Source organism: Periplaneta americana, chromosome 5 (assembly GCF_040183065.1).
Source record: "Periplaneta americana isolate PAMFEO1 chromosome 5, P.americana_PAMFEO1_priV1, whole genome shotgun sequence".
NCBI lineage: Eukaryota > Metazoa > Arthropoda > Insecta > Blattodea > Blattidae > Periplaneta > Periplaneta americana.
The window spans coordinates 158,511,765-158,535,924 of record NC_091121.1 but is presented as its reverse complement, the minus strand read 5'-3'; the positions used below and the strand labels follow the sequence as shown (position 1 = coordinate 158,535,924).

General features: G+C 36.6%; 1 protein-coding gene across 1 annotated transcript in view; it reads left to right on the top strand.

The window, feature by feature from the left end:
• LOC138700254 (neuropeptide CCHamide-1 receptor-like) overlaps positions 1 to 23,868 on the top strand; it is a 1,055,160-nt gene extending 1,031,292 nt beyond the window's left edge. Inside the window, exon 5 of the mRNA XM_069826747.1 lies at positions 7,937 to 23,868. Coding sequence (XP_069682848.1) covers positions 9,142 to 10,497 — 1,356 coding nt within the window. The 5' untranslated portion in view covers positions 7,937 to 9,141 and the 3' untranslated portion in view covers positions 10,498 to 23,868. The remainder of the gene's footprint in view (positions 1 to 7,936) is intronic.
• Positions 23,869 to 24,160: the final 292 nt, after the last annotated feature.

Below are 24,160 nucleotides of genomic sequence, written 5' to 3'. Positions count from 1 at the left end.
AAAAGTACTGTTGCAGTTATTGACTAATTACATATATTAATACTAATTATTAAATGCATCTGTTAAGTAACCAATTGCAGTACCTTTTGCAAAATCTTGAATGTTTTAGTTGTCAATAATATTTCTGTACTATATACTATAATACGTTAAAAGAATTTGCAATAGATTTGGGATCCTCTGCTTTATAATCATTGGTTTTAGTGAAAAAATATTTTCTTTCTTAGGATATCTACAAGTTTAAATTTAATAATATTCCGAATAGATTTAATTGCATTATATGAATTTTGTAGTTTTCTATTCAAATATATTCTATTTCCCTCTTTCATAATTTTTGATAAATTACACTGTACTCCTTGCAGTATTTAAGAACATGAGGATCATTACATTGCAACTCATTACATATAGATTCTTCTTTTTAATACATGAGACTTTGAAGTCCCTGCGTTATCTACATGTTTTAAGTTTTGAATTTTTTCACAACATTGAGTGGAGAAAATCCACTGAAGTGATTATGAAATTAAGTGAAAAATGCAATACATTAACTCTTAATATCAGTAGTACCAGTATCATATACGTTTTTCCAAGATTCATTTTGTAGACATAAATGTAAATAATCATTAGATACAACATTTGCGATCCTTTCTTAGTTTTTAAATTAATATTTTGAAATTGTTCAGTGACATTGGAAACACTTAGGATTTGTTTATCATGTTCAGGCAAGCCATTGATTATAGGTTCTGTCGAATAGGAATTCAGTCTAATTCTGTGTACAAAACATTTATCAATGGCTGTGCTACTTCAGCTTAGATTTAATTTGATTAGTTTCGCAACAGTTGGACTTCCTGTTATATCCTGTTATTTAGATATTTAATTTAGGGTTATTTATTAACTCTTACTATGCAAGATGCCTCTTATTTCAATAATTCTATATCACGTTAAATAGTCATTGTCTACACTAAAGTATTATCGTCATCCCTCATTTCTCATCGTAATGGCGAACCGACGTGACATGAGACAGCGAGTTATAGCTCTAGTTGAGGCTGGATATGAGGCTAGATCTGCTGGCCGTTTGGTCGGTGTTCCTGGAAGTACAGCCGCGAGGTGTGTTATCGTTGCCAAAATTTAGGGGAGGTCGAAAATCGCCCTATTCCTGGGCGTCCGCGGATTTATTCATTGGAAGAGGATGCTCTCTTATTCGAGACAGTTCGACAGGACCCCTTTCTGACTGCTAACGAAATAAGAGTAGTATCAAACTTTCCCTGCTCTTCACAGACTGTGATCAGCAGGTTGAGGAACCACGGTATTAGGAGCCGGAGGGCTGCGCAAATGGAAATATTGGGGGAAGCACAAGCTGTCGACCGTCTTGCCATCGCTACCAATCGTGTGGATTTCGATTGGAGAAATGTAATTTTCTCCGATGAAACAACCTTCTCGAGTGATTACGAAGGTCCTGTCCGTGTCTAACTTGAGGATGGTCTCCGACATGATCAGCGCTATGTGCACCGACGTGAAAGATCGGGGCGCTTTAGCATATCGTGTTGGGGGTGGATGTCTTACGATGGACCTGGCGTTATAGAAGCATCTATGGCCGGTTTAATGCGGGAACTTACGAGCACATTCTGGAAAATATATTCCTTCCCTCCGCCCGAGAACGTTTTCCCGAAGGAACATTGCTCTTCCAGCAGGATAGCCATCCCGTGCACTATGCTGCAAGCATTCAAAGATGGTTTCAAAGGAGACCCGAGATCGAAATCATTAATTGGCCTCCGAAGTCATCTGATTTGAATGTCATCGAAAATTTATGGGTGGAATTGCAAAAGAGAAGGATAGTCCCTATGCCCACCGACGCCCTCGAAATCGAGACGAATTGCGGGATCAAGTTGTTGACACCTGGGAAGATCTCGCCGGGGATCAGAACTTATTTCACAATCTCGTGACATCCATGCCGGATCGACTTAGATCTGTAATAGAAGCTGATGGCATGAGGACAAGATTTTAAGTTAACAGGTCTCTTTTTGTTTCTTATGATTTTTGTTTGGGGAAGAATACTTTTAACTTCCAAGTAAGTTTTATTTTTTTATATTTTTGACGAGGTTCAGCCAACTTGTAAAACCCAGAAATTGGGCATAAATTATTCATATTTTTCGACAAATTAGACAGTCGAGGAACTCTGAACAAATTAATTACACCTCAATAAAAAAAAACGTTTTGCCCGGGATCGAACACGAGACGTTTCGGTTATACAGCGGAACCAACACGCTACTATATGAGCTACCGAGACAAGACAGTGACAGCAGCAGTCCAGAATGTAGATCCCTTAGCAGGCATTTGCCATTCGGTACAGTGAAGCAATGATATTTTGTGATTCGAGCTATGTTGTGAAATCCTGGCCTTAAATGGCAGTCTTCTTCGTGATCCTTATTCTGGTCCTTGTCCTTGTTGTGGTCCTTGTAACAATTCTTGTACTATTTCTCATGTTATGTATCGTTACGTCGATATCGAGTGAACCGCGCTGTAGAACTTTAACTTCCGACGACCAAGAATCGTCTCATTCTTTTTAAGGGTAACTGTACCTTGCATAGGCTAATATGACGGTATTTCTTGATTGCGGAAAGTCGAACATCACATTCATGTGTTAATAATATCAATCAATCCGTTCAGTTAAGACTGATGTGTGCGAGGGATGAGTTATTGCTCCCACATCAACTACTGGTCAAGCAATATTTTATACTACTGTACTGTATGGGAATGGGAATGTGTCCAGATGGACGTCATCAGGCACCAATTTGCAACGCACGCACTGCGAACCTTATCGTGATAACAGTCTGTCTAGCTGTCACAGAATGACGTGAGGTATACAATTTAACACAGATTGTTCAGTTGATAGAGATGCGTTAAATCGAGTTGCGACACTCTCAATTTCGAGCTGAAAAGTTTGCGGAGCAGAAGAATGTTAAGATACTAGTATTGTTAATATATCAGGAAGAAGCAAGTAGATAATCTGAGAAAACTATTGTTTTTTTTATTTGATTATTAAACGACACTGTATCAACTACTCGGTCATTTAGCGTCAGGAATTGGTAATAGCGAGATAATAATTGGCGAGTTGAGGCCGATGATTCGCCATAGATCATCTGATAATCGCCTTACGGTTGTGGAAAACCTCGGAAGAAACCCAACCAGGTAATCAGCCCAAGCCGGAAACTAATCCGCGCCCGAGCACAACTCTGGTTCGGCAGACAAGCGGTATAGCCGACTGAGCTGCACCGGTGGCTACTACTAATGCTAAGCCCGGTTTCTCTCGCTTCCAAATACATGTATCTTCTCATGTACAGGGACATCATTTTATTTTTACTAACATTTTTAATATTAACTTGCCTATACCTCTGGATCAACGCCGTTTGCTGCCCCCTTCCACGACTGGAGTTCGATGACACTGGCGTAATGTACAAACAAATCACTTTACTAGGTATAGGAGGGAAGAAAAGTAGTTCATCCATTTACGTAAACTAGGAAATATTGCGCTTTTGAGTTTAATCATTTTCATTAAGTTTTTGTTTAATCAAAATACAGTACAGTATTAACAATGAGTGTTTTTGCTCATGAACTGAGCTGTCCATGTGGACGTATTCATTATGCAGTGTGTATTATACTGTCTACAGCACATTAGCGTACAATATAGAGAATGAAGTTAGATTGAAAAATAATCATAATATGGATATTTAAACACATTTTTTAAAATGTTGGTCAAAAATTTCGATACAGGCTTCAGTTCTAATGTGAATATTATCGCACTATAGACTTTTGTACTTAATTCCAATTACCAGTTTCGTCCTTCGTAACTAGTAACTCATGTTGAAATAATTCTGTACTTACTCTATAAAAGAGTACCTTACGTATTATAAATACAATCATCACTCCGATCCGAAAAGATAAAATTACTCAGACATGCTATCTACTGTCCGTCCAAGTGGTTATGTCGTAGGGTCGTAGAAAATAGGGAAATCACGTGACAGTTAATTACTTAACGAAGCCCTTTTATTTAAGTTATTTTAAACAGTTGTATAATATTACGTAGAATTCCAATTCCTAACAGAAATTAATGTTCTCAGAAAAGAGCTAACACAGCCCAGCCACTAGCTGGCGAATAAAAACTGGTGGGGGGAAACCGAGATACGACGTAGGCAAATGGACGACAGTACCTGTGCAAAAATGATTCAATATTGATAGCTCTTTCGTCACTGGAAAACGCGAACATATTTTTGGAACGTACTGTTTACTATGAGCGTAAGGCTACTTGAACTTCGTTAGTAGAAGGGGTGGGAGTGAAGTACATTCAAAAACTCAGGTACAATAAAAATTGAAATAAAAATAAAATGATGTCCCTGTATATATTGTTTTTTTTTTCTATTTTAGTTACATAATCTCTTATTTCGGTACTATAGCAATAATAGTAACACTAATAATTATTACTTTTATCATCGTCTTTATAACCATGATCTTTTCATAGACTCTGCAAGTACTTTTCTTTGCTGATACTTCAAAGATACCAGTTTACATACATCTTTATTGTCGGCGATAAGCCTAACTGAAATTGTAAATGTGTTTTACTGTTTATCTGGAGTTGCGGTCTGGTAAGGGGTCGATTCCCCACTTGAGGTATAACTTGACTGGGGTTTTATCGAGATTTTCTGCAACTGTAAGAAGAATGTCAGTTAATCACATAGTGCAACCTAGTCCTCGTTTCGCCAAATAATATCTCGCAAACCCAATATAAGCAAATGCTGAGTAACTTTCGGTGCTGGACCCCGGATTCATTTCACCGGCATTATCACCTTCATCTCATTCAGACGCTAAATAACCTAGATGTTGATACAGCATCGTAAAATAATCTACTAAAAAAACATCTCGCAATTACCAAACCCATTCAAGCTATACAGGGTGTTTCCGGACTAGTGTTACAAACTTTCAGCGATGATGGGGAAGGGCACATGTATCAATTTGAGATAAGGAACCCTGGTCCGGAAATGACTGAGTCGAAAGTTACACGCAAAAATAATTGTGTGGAAATGAAATAATTTTATTCCTCTGTACACCTTATTTGTGTGTATTTATATATACATCTTACACATACTGTTTCATCTGACGTTGTTTACGTTGTCTACTTACAGTTATTCATTCAGTGCGCTGTCTGAGGGGTGGGGACAGGAAACTACACTAAAGCAATGCAGATAGCGTAATAATAATAATAATAATAATAATAATGATTTATTTTAGCTGGCAGAGTTAAGGCCGTAAGGCCTTCTCTTCCACTCAACCAGCAAAAAGTGTATATACATATGCATGAACTTACAAAGAATCCAACAATTTGATTTAGATGAGAGTTACATGTATACAAAAGTTATTTACGAATTAAACAACAAAATACTATGAACTATTAATTAAACACTGAAATAAACTGTGTAGCAGAATTAAACTAAAATACATAGAATGTTAATATATTTCAAATAATATTAGGTAATAGAAAGAGATTATTACGAGACAATTAAAATACAGCACAATCAGGATGATGTCTAAAGAAAAAAGTAACAATGTAGTCAGTGATAGTTTAAATCAGTATGATTGGAGTGAAATGCTAATAAGGTTATCTTTTAAGCTGTTCTTAAAGGTGTTTATTGTCTTCCAGCCCCTAATACTTTGTGATAAGGAATTCCATTGACGCGAGGTGGATATTGTAAAAGATGATGAATAACAAGATGTTCTATGAAGAGGTATACTTAGCGTGCCACAGATAAGTGATCTGGTATTTACGTCGTGGTTAGAGTATAGATAAGAGAAACGAGACGAAAGGTAATTTGGTGTTGAAGTGTGCAGAATTCGAAAGAGTAAAGACAAAGAGTGTAAAGTTCTACGTTCTTTAAGTCGGAGCCACGAGAGACTTGCGAAGGATGGTGATATGTGATCATACCGTCGGATGTTGCACACGTATCTGACGCACATATTCTGAGCTCGCTGTAACTTGACTGACAATTCAGAACTTAGGTCACTTAACAAAACGTCACAATAATCGAAGTGCGGCGTTACTAGGGTTTGCACTAGGGTAAGTTTTAGTTGCTGGGGCAAGAAGTTTCTCAAGCGACTCAAACAGTGAATGGAGGAACAGATTTTTTTTATCGTTTCTTTAACTTGAAAATTCCAACTTAGATTATTATCAAAAAAGAAGCCAAGATTTTTTACGACAGATGAATAAGGGATTAGCGTGTTGTTAAGGGTAACAACTGAAAGATTACTGTTATTAAGTAATGTGTAACGGACATAGTCGGCCCTGATATGCACGTCTGTAGACAGCAGTGTATGTGTATAAGTTGCAGTGTTCAGTCGATCAATCCTAGTGAAATGGAGGAGTACACGAGAGCGGAATAAGCAGACTTGATTTTCGAATAGGGATGAGCCAATGGGAACAGTAGACAAGCTCACAGATTGTATCGGGGCAAGTACCCACGTAGGAGACATCCGGCCCATACCATCTTTCCCCGACTGTTCCAAAGGTTAATGGAAGGAAGGCACGTGGTGCGAAATTACAATTCCATTTCCACACAACAATTTTGCTTATAACTTTCGACTCAGTTCCTTATCTCAAATTGATACATGTGCCCTTCCCCTTCATTCCTGAAAGTTTGTAACACCAGCCAGGGAACATCCTGTATAACATAGTAGTTGATACAGCGTTGTGACATTTTTTCCTTGTTAGGAGGGAGGGAGGTAACATCCCACGCACTACGACCTGAGGTCTATTGTACACCCCCGATATGGGATGAGTTGATGCCCACCGATCCTCTACGCGCACCTACCTAACCACTTGACCCCCTTAACGACCGGTCCCTATAGCCAACAGAGTCCATGTACCACTCCTGCTTCGGCAACCCCCACCCGAGACTCCCTTAACGGTCCGAGGCGGAAGTTCTCCCCCGAAAAGTCTGCCCCGGTTGCAGTATCTATCCATTATCACTTGAATACAATCCACGGAGGCCGGTCGAGAGAACCAGCAGCTTCGAAGGGCCGCCTGTAGAGCGATCTGAAAACCAGAATAAGTAACGGGATGATGAATGAAATGATGATAGGGGAGGAAAGGAAGTGGCTAAGATGAGTGGGGTTCCAGTCGCCTGATAAAGTTACCTGATATTCATTCATAGGAATGAGGGAAAAACCCTGAAAAAACCTCACCCAAGCAACTCGTCCCGACCGGCGATCATTATACAGAAAATATTTGAATCGCACTTTTTAGAAAGGAACTAAGTCAAAATTTGTCATTTTTATTTCTTCTGATGAAATGATTAATACTTCCAAGACGCAAAGATAAACAAAGGAAGGAACTTAAACAAACCTTTCCCCTGTATCTGTAACATCGAGTTGATGTTTATATTACGGCACTGGTACACTGGTATTTATTCATGAAAGTAAGTTATTTTGCTCTCCTGAAAAATAGAACATTTTGACTTAGTTCCTTTCTAAAAAGTGCGATTCATTTATTGATTGCAATTATAATCTTATTTCATAATTAAAAAGGAGGAAAGAAACCAATTCATTTTTGTACATCTCTGAAACAATACCAGTTTTTCTCTCTCTTCTATTTTACAAGTTATATTATTCCAGGTATTTTATTATTACTACTATTTTGAAAGACATCAAAGCCTTGCTAACACTATGCAATTCTCATAGCACTGTGTATTGTACAAAAGGAATAACTACAATATATTGCTTCAGAGATATATAACATTGATTCCGTATTCTCTTTCATTGTATAGGTCTGAATAAAAGACTTTAATTGCATGTACGTAGGAATCAATAAAAACACCAATCCATTACTGACAATTCCTTTCATCCATTCGTGTAATGGTTCATGTTTTTTCTAATATTTTGTTTCCTTTCTTTTCAGAAAGAAATACGCGACAAGGCTGGGATCTGAACTAGAAGAGGAAGAAATGTGCATTCTCAGCGAGATCGACCTGACAACCAACTTATATACAATTGTGAAGAACAGATGAATAAAAGAAACTTAAAATAGAAAGCCACACAACAATTGTATATGATTACAAAAAGTGGGACTTGAAGCGCAGCAAGGGCTGACGTAATGCAATAACCCGAGGCTCATCCATACGAGGGAAGTACCAGAATGTTAAATATTACCATGGAAACGACACTGCACAGAGCTCGGCCTGTCATCTCTCTCGAGAAATAACAAAATAGAAGAAACGAGGCAACGTACAACAAATAGAGTTAAATGTCTACCATGGAGATATAATCGATTTAGAAAAAAAAACCTATCTGCGACGTCACCATAAATTGGATTGTTCAAGAGAAGACAAGCGTCACCTTCCTTACAAGAACCAGTGACGTAAATTACACAGGTGAAAGTTATAACATCGTGCTCAGGGTGACAGATCCCTGCGGGACACGAGAGATTTTCCGGGATAAACATGTCGAGATCGATGTTTCCTTTCTTCAGGAAGTGCGTTTACCGTGAAATCTGTGTCAGGTGTTTCAGAAACAAGAAACGTACATCGCCTCTCAATCTGTCACCTTAAGTACATAAATAATATTTATTGAAATATGTTTAAATTCCCGAGTCTGAAGTACTTTTATATGATTATGGATCAAAATGAAGTAGTGACATTCAAAATCAAGTTTTTAACATGAAAGTAATTCTATATATCCTTACATTTGTCAATAATCAATATCGAACGCAGTGAACAACGAATTTTTTTCTTAATACTAAAAACACTGTGTGATGAGCTGTATAGTTTAATAACCTTTATTCGTCAAGCTGAAGCACACACTTTTCCAGTGAATATATACTTTTTCACTAGACACGAAATTATAGTAACTTAATAAATGTACTAAATATGTTTGGTGCACATTAACACTTTTAATTAGGAAAAAACACCGTTAATTTCATTACAACCAGTCGAAATATTTTTCTTCCTCCGGAAACACTTATCAGAGTGACAAAAGTAATGTCTGAAACAATAATAGCTATAATGAAGGCCATGGCATTGGAAGATACTCAAGAAGAGTCATGCCAGAAATGAAGTGAAGAGATTGAGAACATTGATAAATGTATAAAGTGTAATCAGGTACGATATGGAAGTGATAGACGATACAACAGATTTCTCCTCAGTTATGGATGAGGTAAACATAACATTAACGCCCTCCTACGAACGAACTGTCAACAGTTCTAACACCACAACTGAAATCCCATATGTGGACTACTCCGAACGTCCAGAGACTTACATCGTACCTGTCCTATTCGCTATAATCTTCGTCGTTGGTGTCCTTGGAAACGGCACTCTAGTGTTGATATTCATACGCCATCGCAACATGAGGAACGTCCCCAACACATACATCTTCAGCCTGGCGCTGGGGGACCTCCTGGTCATAGTAACCTGCGTTCCGTTCACGTCAACAGTATACACAGTGGATTCCTGGCCTTATGGCGAACTCATCTGCAAATTATCGGAATGCGTTAAGGACATTTCAATAGGCGTGTCAGTGTTCACACTGACGGCCCTGAGTGCAGATCGCTTCTTTGCGATTGTTGACCCCATGCGGAAGCTACACACAGGTGGAGGAGGAAGAAGAGCTACGAGGTTCACCATATCCATTGCTGTTCTCATCTGGATACTTGCCATCATCTTCGCGCTGCCAGCTGCCATTGCATCTTACATAAGGGTATTCAAACTCAGCGATGATAAAAGCTTCAACGTTTGTTACCCATTTAGAGTTTCGTGGGGTGAGAAGTATGCCGAAGTGATGGTGATCGCAAAATTCGTCATCTACTACGCCGTCCCACTGGTTGTCATCTCGTTCTTCTACCTTCTGATGGCGAGGCATCTCATCCTCAGCACCCGCAACATGCCGGGGGAGATGCAGGGCCAAGCAAGACAGGTCAGAGCTAGGAAGAAAGTCGCCAAGATGGTCCTCGCCTTCGTCATAGTATTCGCCGTCTGCTTCTTTCCTCAGCATGTTTTCATGCTGTGGTTCTACAGTGACCAGGAAGCTGCTGCACAGCAGTTCAACGGTTTCTGGCACGCGTTCCGTATCATCGGGTTCTGCCTGAGCTTCATAAACTCGTGCATAAATCCCATAGCTCTGTACTGCGTCAGCGGCACGTTCAGGAAGCACTTCAATAGGTACCTGCTATGCATCTGTTGCAAAAATGCCACTGTCAGCGGTCGAGGACGTAGTGTACTGGGGAGCAACAGCTGCAGAACCAGCCTCGCCAGCAGAAGACATCTGGGAACACTTACGTCATCCAGAAGATATGCCACATGCACCAAATCAACTTGGGAGTCGACAACAGTGGCACATTACAACAATACTGTGAGGAAGCACGCCCCTTTGACGAGCCAACCGACTGAGGAGATCAGCATCACTACCTTCATGAACGGAGGGTTGATGGGAACTGGTAAAGAGATGCACATTCACATCGAAGAATAGACCATTTCAATCCAGAGTAAACTAAAAATTGTTTCGGAATATGTATTATATATCTTTCTCGTGATAAATTCTATCGTACCTGTTTCGGCATTTTATGGGTCTTCTTCTTCGGCCGAAACATGTTAATCAGGTACGATAGAATTTAACACGAGACAGACATATAATACATATTCCGAAGTGATATAGTGTTGAAAGTTCTGTAATCAAGATGTATAAAAATTGTTAGTTGTATAAACTCACAAATGAACTCTATTATACCTGAATACACAGTAATACAAATTGCAAATTATCGTCTCTAAAATTGGATACAGCAATTTGGCATAAATAATAATGGAGCATTTTAAATTGAACATTTCGTTGAAATAATTATCAATCTAAATTGCTCCCAATTGTTGTGGTGTAATGAACAATCACCACAAACTAATGACCATTTAGAATATGAATTTTCTTCCCCTCGGGCAATTTCATATTCCGTTTTATGTAACTATTCCTTTAGACACAAGTTTCCGAAGTAGAACATATTTTGTTAAAGAGAGAATGTATATTCAGTGGCAGAAATTTTGGTAAAGAATTTCTAATAATAATTTTTACTTACGTTACTCTATCATATTCATTGCAAGTTCACAAGTGTATGTATCCTACAGTCACAGTCACAAAAAAGTAAGTACCAGGAACTAAGTATTTCCTTCCGATGTCTGCGATGTTCACTAAGATATCTTACTTTATATGTGGTTCGGCGGTTATCTTGTATATGCATCAAATATCAATATTACGCAATTTACAATGAATACAAATTTATATTGGCAGCTTTACTCCTCTGACAACCCAAGGTTTTTAGTAAACTCTGTAGGCTTATTCTCTTCTTTATATCAGTTTGGTTTCGGATAAAAGATGAACGTTATATTTACGTCAACCATTTGCAATTTTTGTTAATTAAGAAAAGTGCAATTTTTTTTTATCTGGATAAAAGGGCGTCCGGACAGTGTCCAGTCCGAACACCTGGCCAAAGCTAATAAAAAGCAGCCTGTTCTGGTTAAATGTGGACATCGAGTTATTCTATTGATAAAATTCACTTGTATCAATTTTTTCTTTAAAATCCTATCTTGCAATAACAACATGAATCCACAAAATTAAAAAAGATGCAGAAAAAGAGCAAGAAAGATTATCATCCAGAATGTTATACTTAAAGTAGCCCAATATGAGAGGTTAATGTTGCACGGATTGAAGACACCGATGCATTCACAGTTTAAGACAAAAATTGTTTTATGTCTCTCCTGTAAAATTAACTTTTTTGGACTGAAGTTGTTTATTGAACTACCGACACATATGGTTTCTAGAAAATCAGAAAACTATCTCATAAAGTACTCTGTGTATAGTTGCCATTGTCATAGGCCATTCGTTATCTGGTCAAACTAAATGCTTGAGTGCGCCGTAGTTTATAGTGAGAAAAGGCTATTATGGTGAGGGTAAGTGACCTAATAGCTACAAGTGGAAGTGTAGAGAGGAAGGGAAGCTTGCCAGCCACTTTTTTCTTCCACTCACTCGCAGGTGGATTCCCACGAGATACCAAATAGCCTATAGGCCTATGTTCATTTTAAAAATAAAAGTCAATAAGAATATAGGCCTAGCTGAGGTAGAATGGATGGGAGAGGCTGTAAGACATTCCCGCTTCTTTCCATCTTTGTAATAACTTATAATTACCACGACTGCAATGCGCTGAGGTTGGGTCTCGTACGAACAGTACAGGGTTCGTCCACTGAAAATTGAATCCAATGACATCCGGTTATTTCCGGTGATTAATAAGGCAGTTTTCGACCACTGATAGGTCAGTGAAATCATCTCGATCCATAAAAGAAATATATATCTGTTTACCGCCAAGTCGGTCGTACTTTCCTTCCCAGTGTGTGACTCATAGACCAATATTATTACGGTACCGCTATCCAAGGAAACCATTTTCTTGGAGGTGAAGGCGGCGGTCACGTAACACTGGCGTCCCTGCTCTCATTAAAGCTAGTTGTTTGCACAGGCAGGAGCCTTAAAGTAGGTGCTCATTAGAGATGAACAAAACTAACTGCCGCTCTCGCTCGCTGTGTGCAGTGCATTTGTCTTTCGAGTCTCGGCTCGTCATTCTCGTGAGATTACACACTTTATTTTAAACATTTGAAAAGAAAATTCCTAGCCTTTTAATAAGGGCCTAGTAATTCAATAAAGACAAGGGAACAGATATTTTATACACTGAAAGGTAGAGATGTTTCAAATAGACTACGTCATTGTTTATACATATATAACAGTTGCCAAAGTAGATAAAAGTTCAGTCAGGTATAAACAACTGCTGACTTCGGGACTTCGGGAGATGATCAATATCGAGTCTCGGAAGACTCACAACCAGTCTTTACGTCAAGGACGCGACGTAATACAGCATTGTCGTGCGGGTTTTCGGCTTTGCGGGCGTTACTAGTCTCGTTTTCTCGATCGTTGTCCATCTCTAGTGCTGACTAACCGAACGGATTAGTTCAGCGCGTTTCGATTTGTAATTCAGTAGTATCGCTCACTTTTCATTTCAGAACAGTTCATATAATAGTGTTGTTACCACTAGAGGGAGGGTAATAGCCTACTTCCTTTTAGTAAACCAATTTAAAAAATGAGAAGCCCTGGGGAGGATGTATTTTAATTGCATTATCTTTAGAATTAGAAAGTAAAACAACAAAATAAGCTTCACATCATTCATTTCATTTACACCTTCAATATTACCGCGACTGGAGGCCTTGCAATCGATATTTTGTCATGGCTTTCTTTATTTTGATCTTGGCCCGTAAATAAATCCGTCTAGAATTCTCTGGCCAGATTTCTGGACGGAATCTGGTCATGCGAGAAGAAGCGATACGGACAAATGAGCGATGATTAATTTAAAATGGTCTTCTTCTTCTTCTTCTTCTTCTTCTTCTTCTTCTATCTTCCTTACAGGCTACCAAGCCTGTTCTTTTAGAGGCAAGAATCTAGCCTTCTCTTAGGGGGTCTTCAGAGGCTCTTCTTCCTTTTCGGAGAGTTGTCCTTTACAATATTCACTATCCTATCTTCTATCAGCATGTTCCTTCCATTTTGTCATCTCTCCTTTGTTCCATTCTCTTATAGCTTGAACCTCACACTGCTCTCTAATGTCGTCATTCTTAACACGATCAAATCTAGTTTTTAAGCTATTTTTCTTACTATGTTCATTTCAGTGGATTCAGTAATTTGTTCTGTTCTTACACTGTTAGCTTTTGCTTCAACTGAGTATCGGTCTTGTAACAGATTTATAAATTTTTACTTTTGTTTCCATTCTTAAATATTTATTTTGCCAGTTTGTGTCTTTTAGTCATTCTGAAATTTCTGCAGCTTTATGAACTTGTTGCTGTACCTCATATTAAAGAGCACCATTACTAGTTATTTCTGTTCCTAGATAATTAAATCTCATAATTTGTTCTATGATCTTTACTTGCAATTCCAGTTTACAGCGAATATGTTCTTTGCTGACAGTCATAGCCTTTGTTTTACCAACTGATATTTTCATTTCATTTTTATGATAACTCAACATGAATGGGTAGAGTAATTTTTGCAGATTTAAAATGATGCAAAGAATAAAAATCTGATTGTGCTCAATGAATCCGCTTCCGTTAGTCAGCGACTTCAATTATAGGCTATTTGATCACTTGATCAGGTCCATAACTTGGTTACACCACTATCTTTTAGTCGTAGATCATCATATAGGCTATGTGGAGAAACTTGAGGGAAATAAGCTTGTTCCATTTTATGGATGATATCAAATGCAGAAGTGCAAATGTTGAAATCATGACAGGAGGAATAGGGTACTACGACAAGACATGTCCATTAGGGCACGGATTTTGACTACTCTTCGACTTGGGAAGTCTAGCTAGAGCGCCATTGAGAAGTTCGTCTTCCTCTTTTTCCGATGTGTGTTAGAAGGAAATCATACAGACCTTTCTCGGTACAAAATTTAATGAAATTGACTTCAGTATGAGCAACGTGATTGAATACAACTCCTAGGAGTATACAATACACACAACTCTCAAACTTTCTAAACGTCACGTCGGATACAATAAATTATTCTAAAGCGCACCCTTTGAGAGTTCGGTATAAAGGTTTCAAATCTTATGTGTTAAATTGTAAACTTACAAGATAGTTTGGTACGCTTTCATAAGCTTCAATTGAATGTCACAAAGTGATGCAACTATAACAGTCCTTACATACAAGATAAATTAGTTTCTCTAACTGTACGTACGCAAAAGCGACACACAAATGCAACAGTGTAAAAAGTTCGTTTTTCAATTTTGTGATGTATATATTCAAACATAACACTCGGTTTTGTCTAATTCTGCCTTTGACATTATTTTCAAATAAATACAGAATTAAAATTTTAAACCCAGTGTTCTTCCACCTCGTAGGCTTACTATTAATCTGGCCGACACTTCAGTTCATGTCATTACGATCAGTACAAATCATTTAATATCTCATTTTTATGATCGCTTCTGATATTACAATTATTATTGACAATATCATAGCAACTAAATTAATTGTGATTACTTCTTCATATCATTAAAATAAATTCTCAGAATTTTTATATCAGCTAAGTTATTTTATAATTACAAACTAATCTCAGCAATTTCATATCAGGTAAATTATTTTTACCCGTTTTGATTATGTAATGTGGACTTTACATCACTAACAAAAGTGTTGTAAGCACATTCATTACGCAACTAGTTAGGTAATGATACTTCTATTACACAACTAGTTAGGTAATGATACTGATATTACCTAACTGGTTGCGTAATGTGCACCATATATTAAATAAAATAAAACGTAGTTGGTTTATTTATTATAAAATATCAACAACAACATGTTCGACACACTTTTTACATAGTTCTTGGAACAACAATCTTCAAATGTGTTATATTTCACTTCATATCTTACGGGGGATGCGATGGTACTAAGCATTCAATTGAAGAACTCGCAGCATTTTCGATATATGCATCCTGGTTTAAACTCATTTTAATATTGTTTGTTTATTTCTTCTAGTACTGCTGTTTTCCTGTTATAAACAAAAACCTATCGTGTTCGAAATTAAGCAGACAGGCTATAAAAGAGTCGCCTCTGACAAAAAGAAACTAATCATAATAATACAGTCGCCTTTTCACAAAAGATATGTTCGGAACTAATAAAACTAATGCAGTCATTTGTATTTAAAATTGATTTTTTATCAAAGTAGATCAAACGTTGTACGATATACATATTGTATCGTCATATTACAATACTCGACTGGTTATCATACTCAGTCTGCGGCATCGTTTGAAAATTTTCCAATCTCGTATTGTAATAAGAAACGTAATAAGATACTCATTTCTTAAATAAGTATTATGAACACCCCTTGATATTATTACAATTCTCAACAATTTCATATCAGCTAAATGATTCTTACGTTCCTTCATATCAGTTAAATTATTATTCTCACGGACTTCATTTCAACTGAATGACTTATATGATCACATCGTAATATTAGAAAAAATTTTTATTAATTTTCATATCTAAAGTTTGTAAAACTATGTTTAATTGTAAATTATCTAAAGCATTCTCTTAGTCAATAAAACGTTAAAAATACTGGTTTATTATATTCTGGTGTCTTTTTTCTGTGATTTGACAATAAAAATGACATCGGTGCATTATCGTCCTACACGAAATCTTACTGAAATTACTGTACGTGTTTCAATTATGAATTACTTTTGTGCGAGATCGTGCGTATTTGCTTGGTTTCCGCACAAAACCAATCCGCGGTAAGTCTAAAATTCCATATTCAGTATTCCCAACCGAACACACATAACAATTTCCCTCTTCTTACCGCTTAAGTGACATATTCATTTTACTGCTTTATGCTTTTAACATATTATTTTTAGAGACGTTCAATATAGTAATAATTATAAATTGGAAACTTACAATTGCAATTTCACCTAAATTGCACTGTTAATTATTGTTTTTAAATATTTGCAAAAATTAAGTAAACTCTACAACTCCACTAAAGTTACTGCATTTCGTGATGCATGTAACATTAAGGAAACCGTTTGTTTTAAGTTCGCATTTATAGACTGGGGAAAAAAAGACAGACGTATATCACGGCCTGCTGGAGTATAGTAAACACAGAAAACATTTTAAAGCAACAATGTTGAAGATAGATATTTTTGTTTTCCAAAATTGCCGTCATTGAACAGAAACCAAGACGGAGATTTCATTGCAACTAATTAGAAATTCCTCTTTCAGGTATGTAATAAACGATCTTCGCACAAAATAATGTACGATACACGAGCGGTATGTTTTCTTTCAATTCTCGGAAATTAAAAAAGCTCAACTACGTTTCGCTTTTTCAAACTTTTCCTCGATCATGAAAACTTCAACATACCGCTCTTGTAACGCATATTACTATTGTTGTTACTTTTGAAAGTGTATTGGGGGCGATTATTCCCCCGTAGTATTTTGTAAATTATCTACTTAAAAAAAATTAAATTTAAGTACAGTTTGCCATGCAGTGGTTATTTTAGAGTTATTAAAAATATTCCATATTAATTTAAAAACTCTGGGCCATATTCATATACATTCTTAGCGCGGGCTTCCGGTGGATGATGAGCGAACTAATGTTTTTCGCATTCATAAACCAGTTTTAGCGATATGATATGGTATGAATCCTGTACAAGTAATCACTCGATAGCCGGGGCTAGTTTAGCACGCTCGTAGCGCGGGCTAGCGAAATGTCTATGTACAGCACCCTTTGTGATTAATTCACTGACTTCATGTTACATCATCTCACTGGTCTATCCCTGGTGGCTTCCTATTTTTCAGTGTCTTTACGGAATCCTCGATCTCACTGCTGTAGAGAGATATTCATTCATTCATTTAGTGTTCTGCCCAAGGGCAGGTATTTCACTGCAAACACAGCTTTCTCTAATATTTCCTATTTTCTGTCTTCCCCTTTGTCTTCTCTTATTATCCATATATCTTAATGTCGTCTATCATCTGATATCTGATTTCTTCAGCATGTTTGCGGGTTTTCTTGGGAAAGATAAATGTGGTATCTTCGCGTTGCTTTCCGCACACCACTCTCTCTTTCAAATCTTAAAAATATCCCAGGGGGCCCCGGCGTAGAGGTGAGGAGAGTGGATTTGACTAATTAGGCCCTCCGGACTTCACCGAAATTCACCGCAAGGGTTAAATATCAGTTATATCAGAGTTTTTGATCCGATCAGAGACAAGGAAATAATTAGGCTTTAGAGAGATATAGGAGAATTCCAGTGACGTATATTCGGTACTACCGGAGACTACTACGTAAGGAAACGCTAAACATTACAAGGTAACAGATAAACATCCATGCCCGAGAAGGGATTCGAATTCAAGAGTACATTCTCCACGCAAAATGTGATTACTTTAATCCTATTTAAACAGTAGCATCCAATACAATGATCTCATCTCTACAGACATGAGTGTTCACATTGGATTAATTAATCCCCTACCTGTAGCACAAGGTATTTCACATTAAGATTCATCAACATGAATATCTGTTTCTCCCGTAGTCCTATATTCTTCCTCATATACGTCATAAAATCAATTACATAGCGTAGAACATAACAATTTCCGTTGCATGCTAGAGATAATCTTGTGTAATTTATCATCTGCAAGGATCTGAAGAGTGTGGTACGTAATCGAAACAGGATATCAAATGTGTAGCATTTCCATTCATCACTACAAATGAAACAAAGGAAAATGCTGCGGGCAATCCAGATGAGACTTGTTAAAGCGAGACAGCATGCTGAAGAACGTGGGCTCCGCGCCGTTCCCTCCGAACACCGGAAGTGATTGTTCGAAATCGACATTCAAATATGATCAACCAGACAGAAACACGAAGTTTAATAAGATTCAGTCTTCTTGGAAAACGCGATTTTAATACAATTATTATAGGTCTGAGCTAGTGTGCACTAGAAAAGGAATTAGTTTGCACTCTTGTTGGTTATACTGGTGACAGACTACATTACTAATCGCGATTAGCACTTATCGCGATCAGGCCCGATCGCGATTACCGAAAATGTGGCGACACACTTGGTCCCGTCTGGTCAACAGCTGAATTACCATAGAGGAAAGAATTGTCTCTATGTACATACGTATATGTTTGTTTCCCTCCTGGACAACACCTAAAGTTCATACTTTGTTTTGATGTTTGTTCATTGTTTTTTTTTCCTTTTGTTTTTTGTTGTTTCGTGCAGCTTGATATGGGAATTTATTTGTTAAAATTGTTATATGCTTTACAATGTAAACTGATACAATTTATATCATTACTATTTATATTATTTTGAAAAGAGATTTTATAACCTATAAAATTTATATCATACCTATAAAATTTATATCATGCCAAAAATTTATATTATTTTGTAATAAAACATATTTTAAAATTCAACCTTAACCTCAACGATAGCGTCGTAATGGAGACTGAAATTGAAAATCTGAAAAAGATACCAGTTCCAGTTTGTAATCCATTATTTATTGAAATGAAACATCTTTCAGCAGCCTTCTATTGCTCTCTATATATATGAAATATGAATAATTCGTCTGTCATTTGTTAATATATTTCTTTTTACTTTTCTCACATCTGCATTAAATTTCTCCATTACGCCTAATAGTAGCCAAATTCATTTTCTAGCCATTCATTTCCGTTTCTATTTCATATAATACAATGGAAGGGGTAACAAAATTCTACAGCAGAAGCTATCACGACTTCCTAAATAATATAAATCAAGGTGATTCGAAACCAGAGATTACTAAAATGTTACTTTCGTCCACTGGGCCGTGCCTCAGCTCGATTATCTTGTTCTGGAAACAGGATTTAGCTCCTGATCGCGATCGGGACGGTGACACACTACAAACCCGATCGCGATTAGGTCGATAATCGCGATTAGTGACGTAGTCTGTCACCATCATTTAATTTCGTTTCGTCCTGGAAGTTCTCGTCGCTAATCATAACCAAGTAAAACTCTCTTTAGTGATACATCCAGCTTGTTACAGTGTCAGCTTCCAATGCTTCCAATGGAACATCACTCAATGTTAAAAAAACTTCCAAACAATTTATACACCATTCGAAAGAGAACCCTAAAATATGATGAAATTTATAATATTTCATTCTGCGATGCACATATCAACGAGCTAGATTATGGTCCGTCCCAGGAGTTTATAAAGTAGAAAGACGAAACAAGACCTCTGCGCATGTGGTATGTGGGGGACTAGGACCAATGACCGCTCTGGCGGAGGCATTGCTTGAACGAAGCCAGCTTGAAGGGAGGGGATCTATAGACATTAATTCGCAAAGTACCCTATAGGATACAACAGGTTAAGAGGCTGTAATATATTATGCTATAATTTTAAGAGATATGATATTTGATAGCCGTCCCAGCCAGGGTTTAATAATCGGCCTCCTAATCAATTCTAAATGAATATTTATATTTAATTTAATTTTTTTCCTTTAATAGAAACCCTAGTTAGGTAGGCTATCATTGAAAACTTTATTGGATACTAGCCGTACCCGTGCGCTTCGCTGCACCTGTCAGAAATAAATATAAAGTAATTACATAATTAAAATAGGACATTTGATCCAGGGAACATTCGTGTTTGATAGAAGGATAAATCGTTTAATATGTTACTTAATTTAAATTGTATTTAAATAATTAAAATGCGGACATTTTGGTCCAGAGAGCAATCATTTGGTGCAATGACAATTCCTTTAACATGTTTCTTAATTTGTTATTACAGGCAACCATAGTTTAATGGAGATTGACATATCATTTAGTTTTAATGTGTATACTTTATTTTACTTGCTATATGTTTCAGAAGTTACTGTAATAACATTGTAGAATTATGTGCTGTACATCTAGAGAAACTACACTTTCCTATGGTGAAATAATAGTTAAACAATTAATTAGCTTCCGATATTACTTCATACAAACACAGAAACATTCTCTTAGGCTATGTTTAATAGCTTTCGATTGTTGTTGTCCAAGGCCCCTTATAGACGAAGTCATTTGTTTTTTATTTCATTATACGGCCTTAGATAGCAGTTATTTTAATTTTAAAACTCATTTATATCATTAAATATCAGTCCTATCAAAATGTTTCAAGGAATAAAACTTATCGCAAATTATTAAAAAAAAAACTTTTGTTATGTAATATTTTTCACGAAAATCAATAATAAGCGACATATTTCGATTCATTTAATTCAGGCCCCTTATAACCCCCCTTTTAAATAAAGTATTTTGAATGCCATATAGCCTAAAATCTAAGTTACAACGAACTTTAATTTATATTCCAATTTTCATATAAATCGGTTCAGCCATTATAGCGTGAAAAGGTAACAAACATCCATCCATCCATCCATCCATCCATCCAGACAGACAGACAGACATACAAACAAAAATGTCAAAAAAGCGATTTTCGGTTTCAGGATGGTTAATTATACATGTTAACATCAATTATTTTTGGAAAATAGAAAATTACCAGAAATATTTTGGCTAAAGATTTATTATTAGTAGGGATGTAACAAACAATTTAGGCTACAAGACAAATTACATTTTATAAAGAATATAAAATTGATTAATTATGCTATCATTGGTAGGAAAATTAAAATTTCCCAATACTACAATATTGTACAACATATAAAATATGGACATTGCGATAGTTGTTTTCTTTACAGTCCGACAAGATTTAATAAACTAGTGTGAAAAATGAAGTTTCATCTGTAGTAATGTCACGAGAGGTCTGAGATCTGCCGATAAATCCACGAGCGAAGCGTGTGGATTTATCTGGGAAATCTCAGACCTCGAGTGACATTTATTAGGACTATTTCGTGAATAAAATAAAAATTTAAATGATATATATCCCTAAAATTCGATCACAAAATGTTAATAATTGTATATTAACGAATACTTAACCTATTCAGACATTGTGAAGTTGAAATACTCATAGATGAATATCGATTATTGCATTAAAGAAATTCGTTGTTATTATTCAGTAATGCCAATTGCGAAAAGCGAAATACAGGTTTAACATTGTTAATTACATGTACTGCACTTTTCTCTTATTATTATAACAAATACATTTTCATTATCTGCTGAAATCATAATTTAATTTAACAGTAACAGTGGGGACAGTTATATATCAATGCTTAGGTATTCACAGTGAGACATGTTGCTACACAGTGAAGCCATCTCTGTATAGATAGGCCTAATTAAAACACGAATTTTATTACGCCATACGAAAGGCAGTTTGATCAAAGACATTATTACTATGCAAGGTCTTTGAGTTTGATATGCGATGATGTTACATAAATTTGAGCGTCTATAAATTGTTTAATTTCAATACAAATATTAAAGGCTACAATTTTATAGGTTACGTTAGGCCTACCTGTGGAAGCAGGACCAATGTCAGCTGTGCCTTGTTTCGACCGTTACTTACAATGAGTGCTACACGAAAGCATTTTTTATAGCTCGACAAACGCATTCTCGCTGTAGTGTGTAACGGAACTAAAGCTGCATCTACACAGTTCAATATTCCAATCGCGTATGCGTGCAATCTGGGAAGAATATTAAAGAATCAAGTTTAAAAGGTACGTTCAATTAAGATGCATAAAGATTTTGTGTCTACATGGTGCGCCGTTTTGAACGTCGTCTTCACTGCGTAAATATATTAATTAATATTAAATGTCAATCTTGCATTCATTGCTTTAAAGTTGAAAGAAAAGTTTCACCGTGTAGTTGCATCTTAATGTATTCATGATCATCAATTTACGGGGAAACAGTTGGCGACAACGACTAAACAAAAGAACGACCATGCGATAAATTGACAGCGATAAATGTAGCTGCAGAAATTATCTCAAAATCTGACTGTGATTGGTTGGAATTCAAAATTTCATTACACTTCATGGGTCGAAAATGGAATTACGTCATATAAACGAAATAGTCAATTTAAGCCAGTACGTTGTCTTCCTGGTTGCTCTACAGGCACAACCCACTGTAGGCACTGCAGTGAGCATGAAACTTTACCACATGTGCTTGGGAGTTGCCCACAGGGAGAAGTATTCAGAATAAAACGTCACAACATCATATGTTCTATGATCGCAGATGCACTTCGATCCAAAAATCTAGACGTTCACGAGGAAGTTCATTGTATTGCTGATGGTGGAAGCAATCGTAGGATCGATATCATAGCTATAAATAGAAATAAACAGACAGCCGAAATAATTTATCCTACTATCAGATTTGAAATCTCAGCCACTCAACCATCTGAAGTGAACGAAGAGAAAAAGAAAATCTACGTGCCCACGATTCAGTACCTATCGGCGAAATATAACATAGAAAAAAATCACAGTTACCGGTCTCTTCTTCGGAGCGAGAGGCACCATTCCGAAAGCCTTTGTAAAATGGAGGGAAAAATACAAGCTGACGAGAGATCTTCAAGATGCCATCGTCACCACCATAACAGAATTTTCTGTAGTGATATTTCGTCAGCATCTTTATGGTGTACATTCAATTTAAATTATATTTGGTTCTAAATTTGTTTTTATGTCTTAATCAATTTTCTCTGAAAACTGTTTATATAATTTTTCATTTTAAATTTTATTGTGAGCTATTCTGTGTCACAGGGCAAACCCAAAATATTGGGTCAGACCAGTAAAAAAAAAAAAAAAAAAAACCTTACAAATATCTTAAAAATACAAATACCTTAATACCGGACAGCTAGCACTTCTGCGCTTGAACGACGCTGGTGCTGCTATCTAGGCGGCCGCTGTGGTGATACTCGCGAAACAAGCTGTAATCAACTGCAACGTATATTGTTGCTGGGCTAGTTAAGAGTTTTATTAATTAATGCTGTGTTAAAATGTCAGTGTGTATATGTGCTGTTTATAATTGCTACAAAATTACAGCATTACAAATTGCTCCAAATCGTACTTTCGATTTCCGAGGGATCATAAAACGTGAGTCAAGAACATTCTTTACTAGGCCTGAGTCCTTCCTCTTTGTGTTGATAGAAAAATACAAATTAGCTTTTTAATTTAGACCTAATAAATGAATAGGCGTTAAAATGTATTGGAAATTTTAAGGTTTTATCAAATAAATTTTTTTATTGTCCACATGTCTTCACTAATTATTACAATCATCAGATTGCTATCAATTTTATCTTTGCAGTTGTCAGCAATGCGTATATAAAGCATTATTGTAAATTCATTCTTAATGTCAGAATTGATTTTGTCTCACTAAAGCAAAGAAAATGTATGTAACAATTACGAAAAGTAATATGAAGCAGAGACCTGCAAGAGAGCGAGCGCGGGATATCGTTATCAGTCCAGGAAGGCACTGACGGAATGAATAACGACCATCTACGAATATTTCCGATAAATCACGAAGTAAGGCAACACACCGAGCGATCGGGTCTGAGGACGAGCGCTCGGTGTTCATGAGTGCTCTTCCGGTAGCAGTAAGCAGTAGGTGAATTGTAGGCTTGTCTAATCAGTACGTTTCATCAAAACGAGTGTTGAAGATGATTCAATAGTATCGACGTCGATCTCAAGCAGAGGCTCGGACACCAT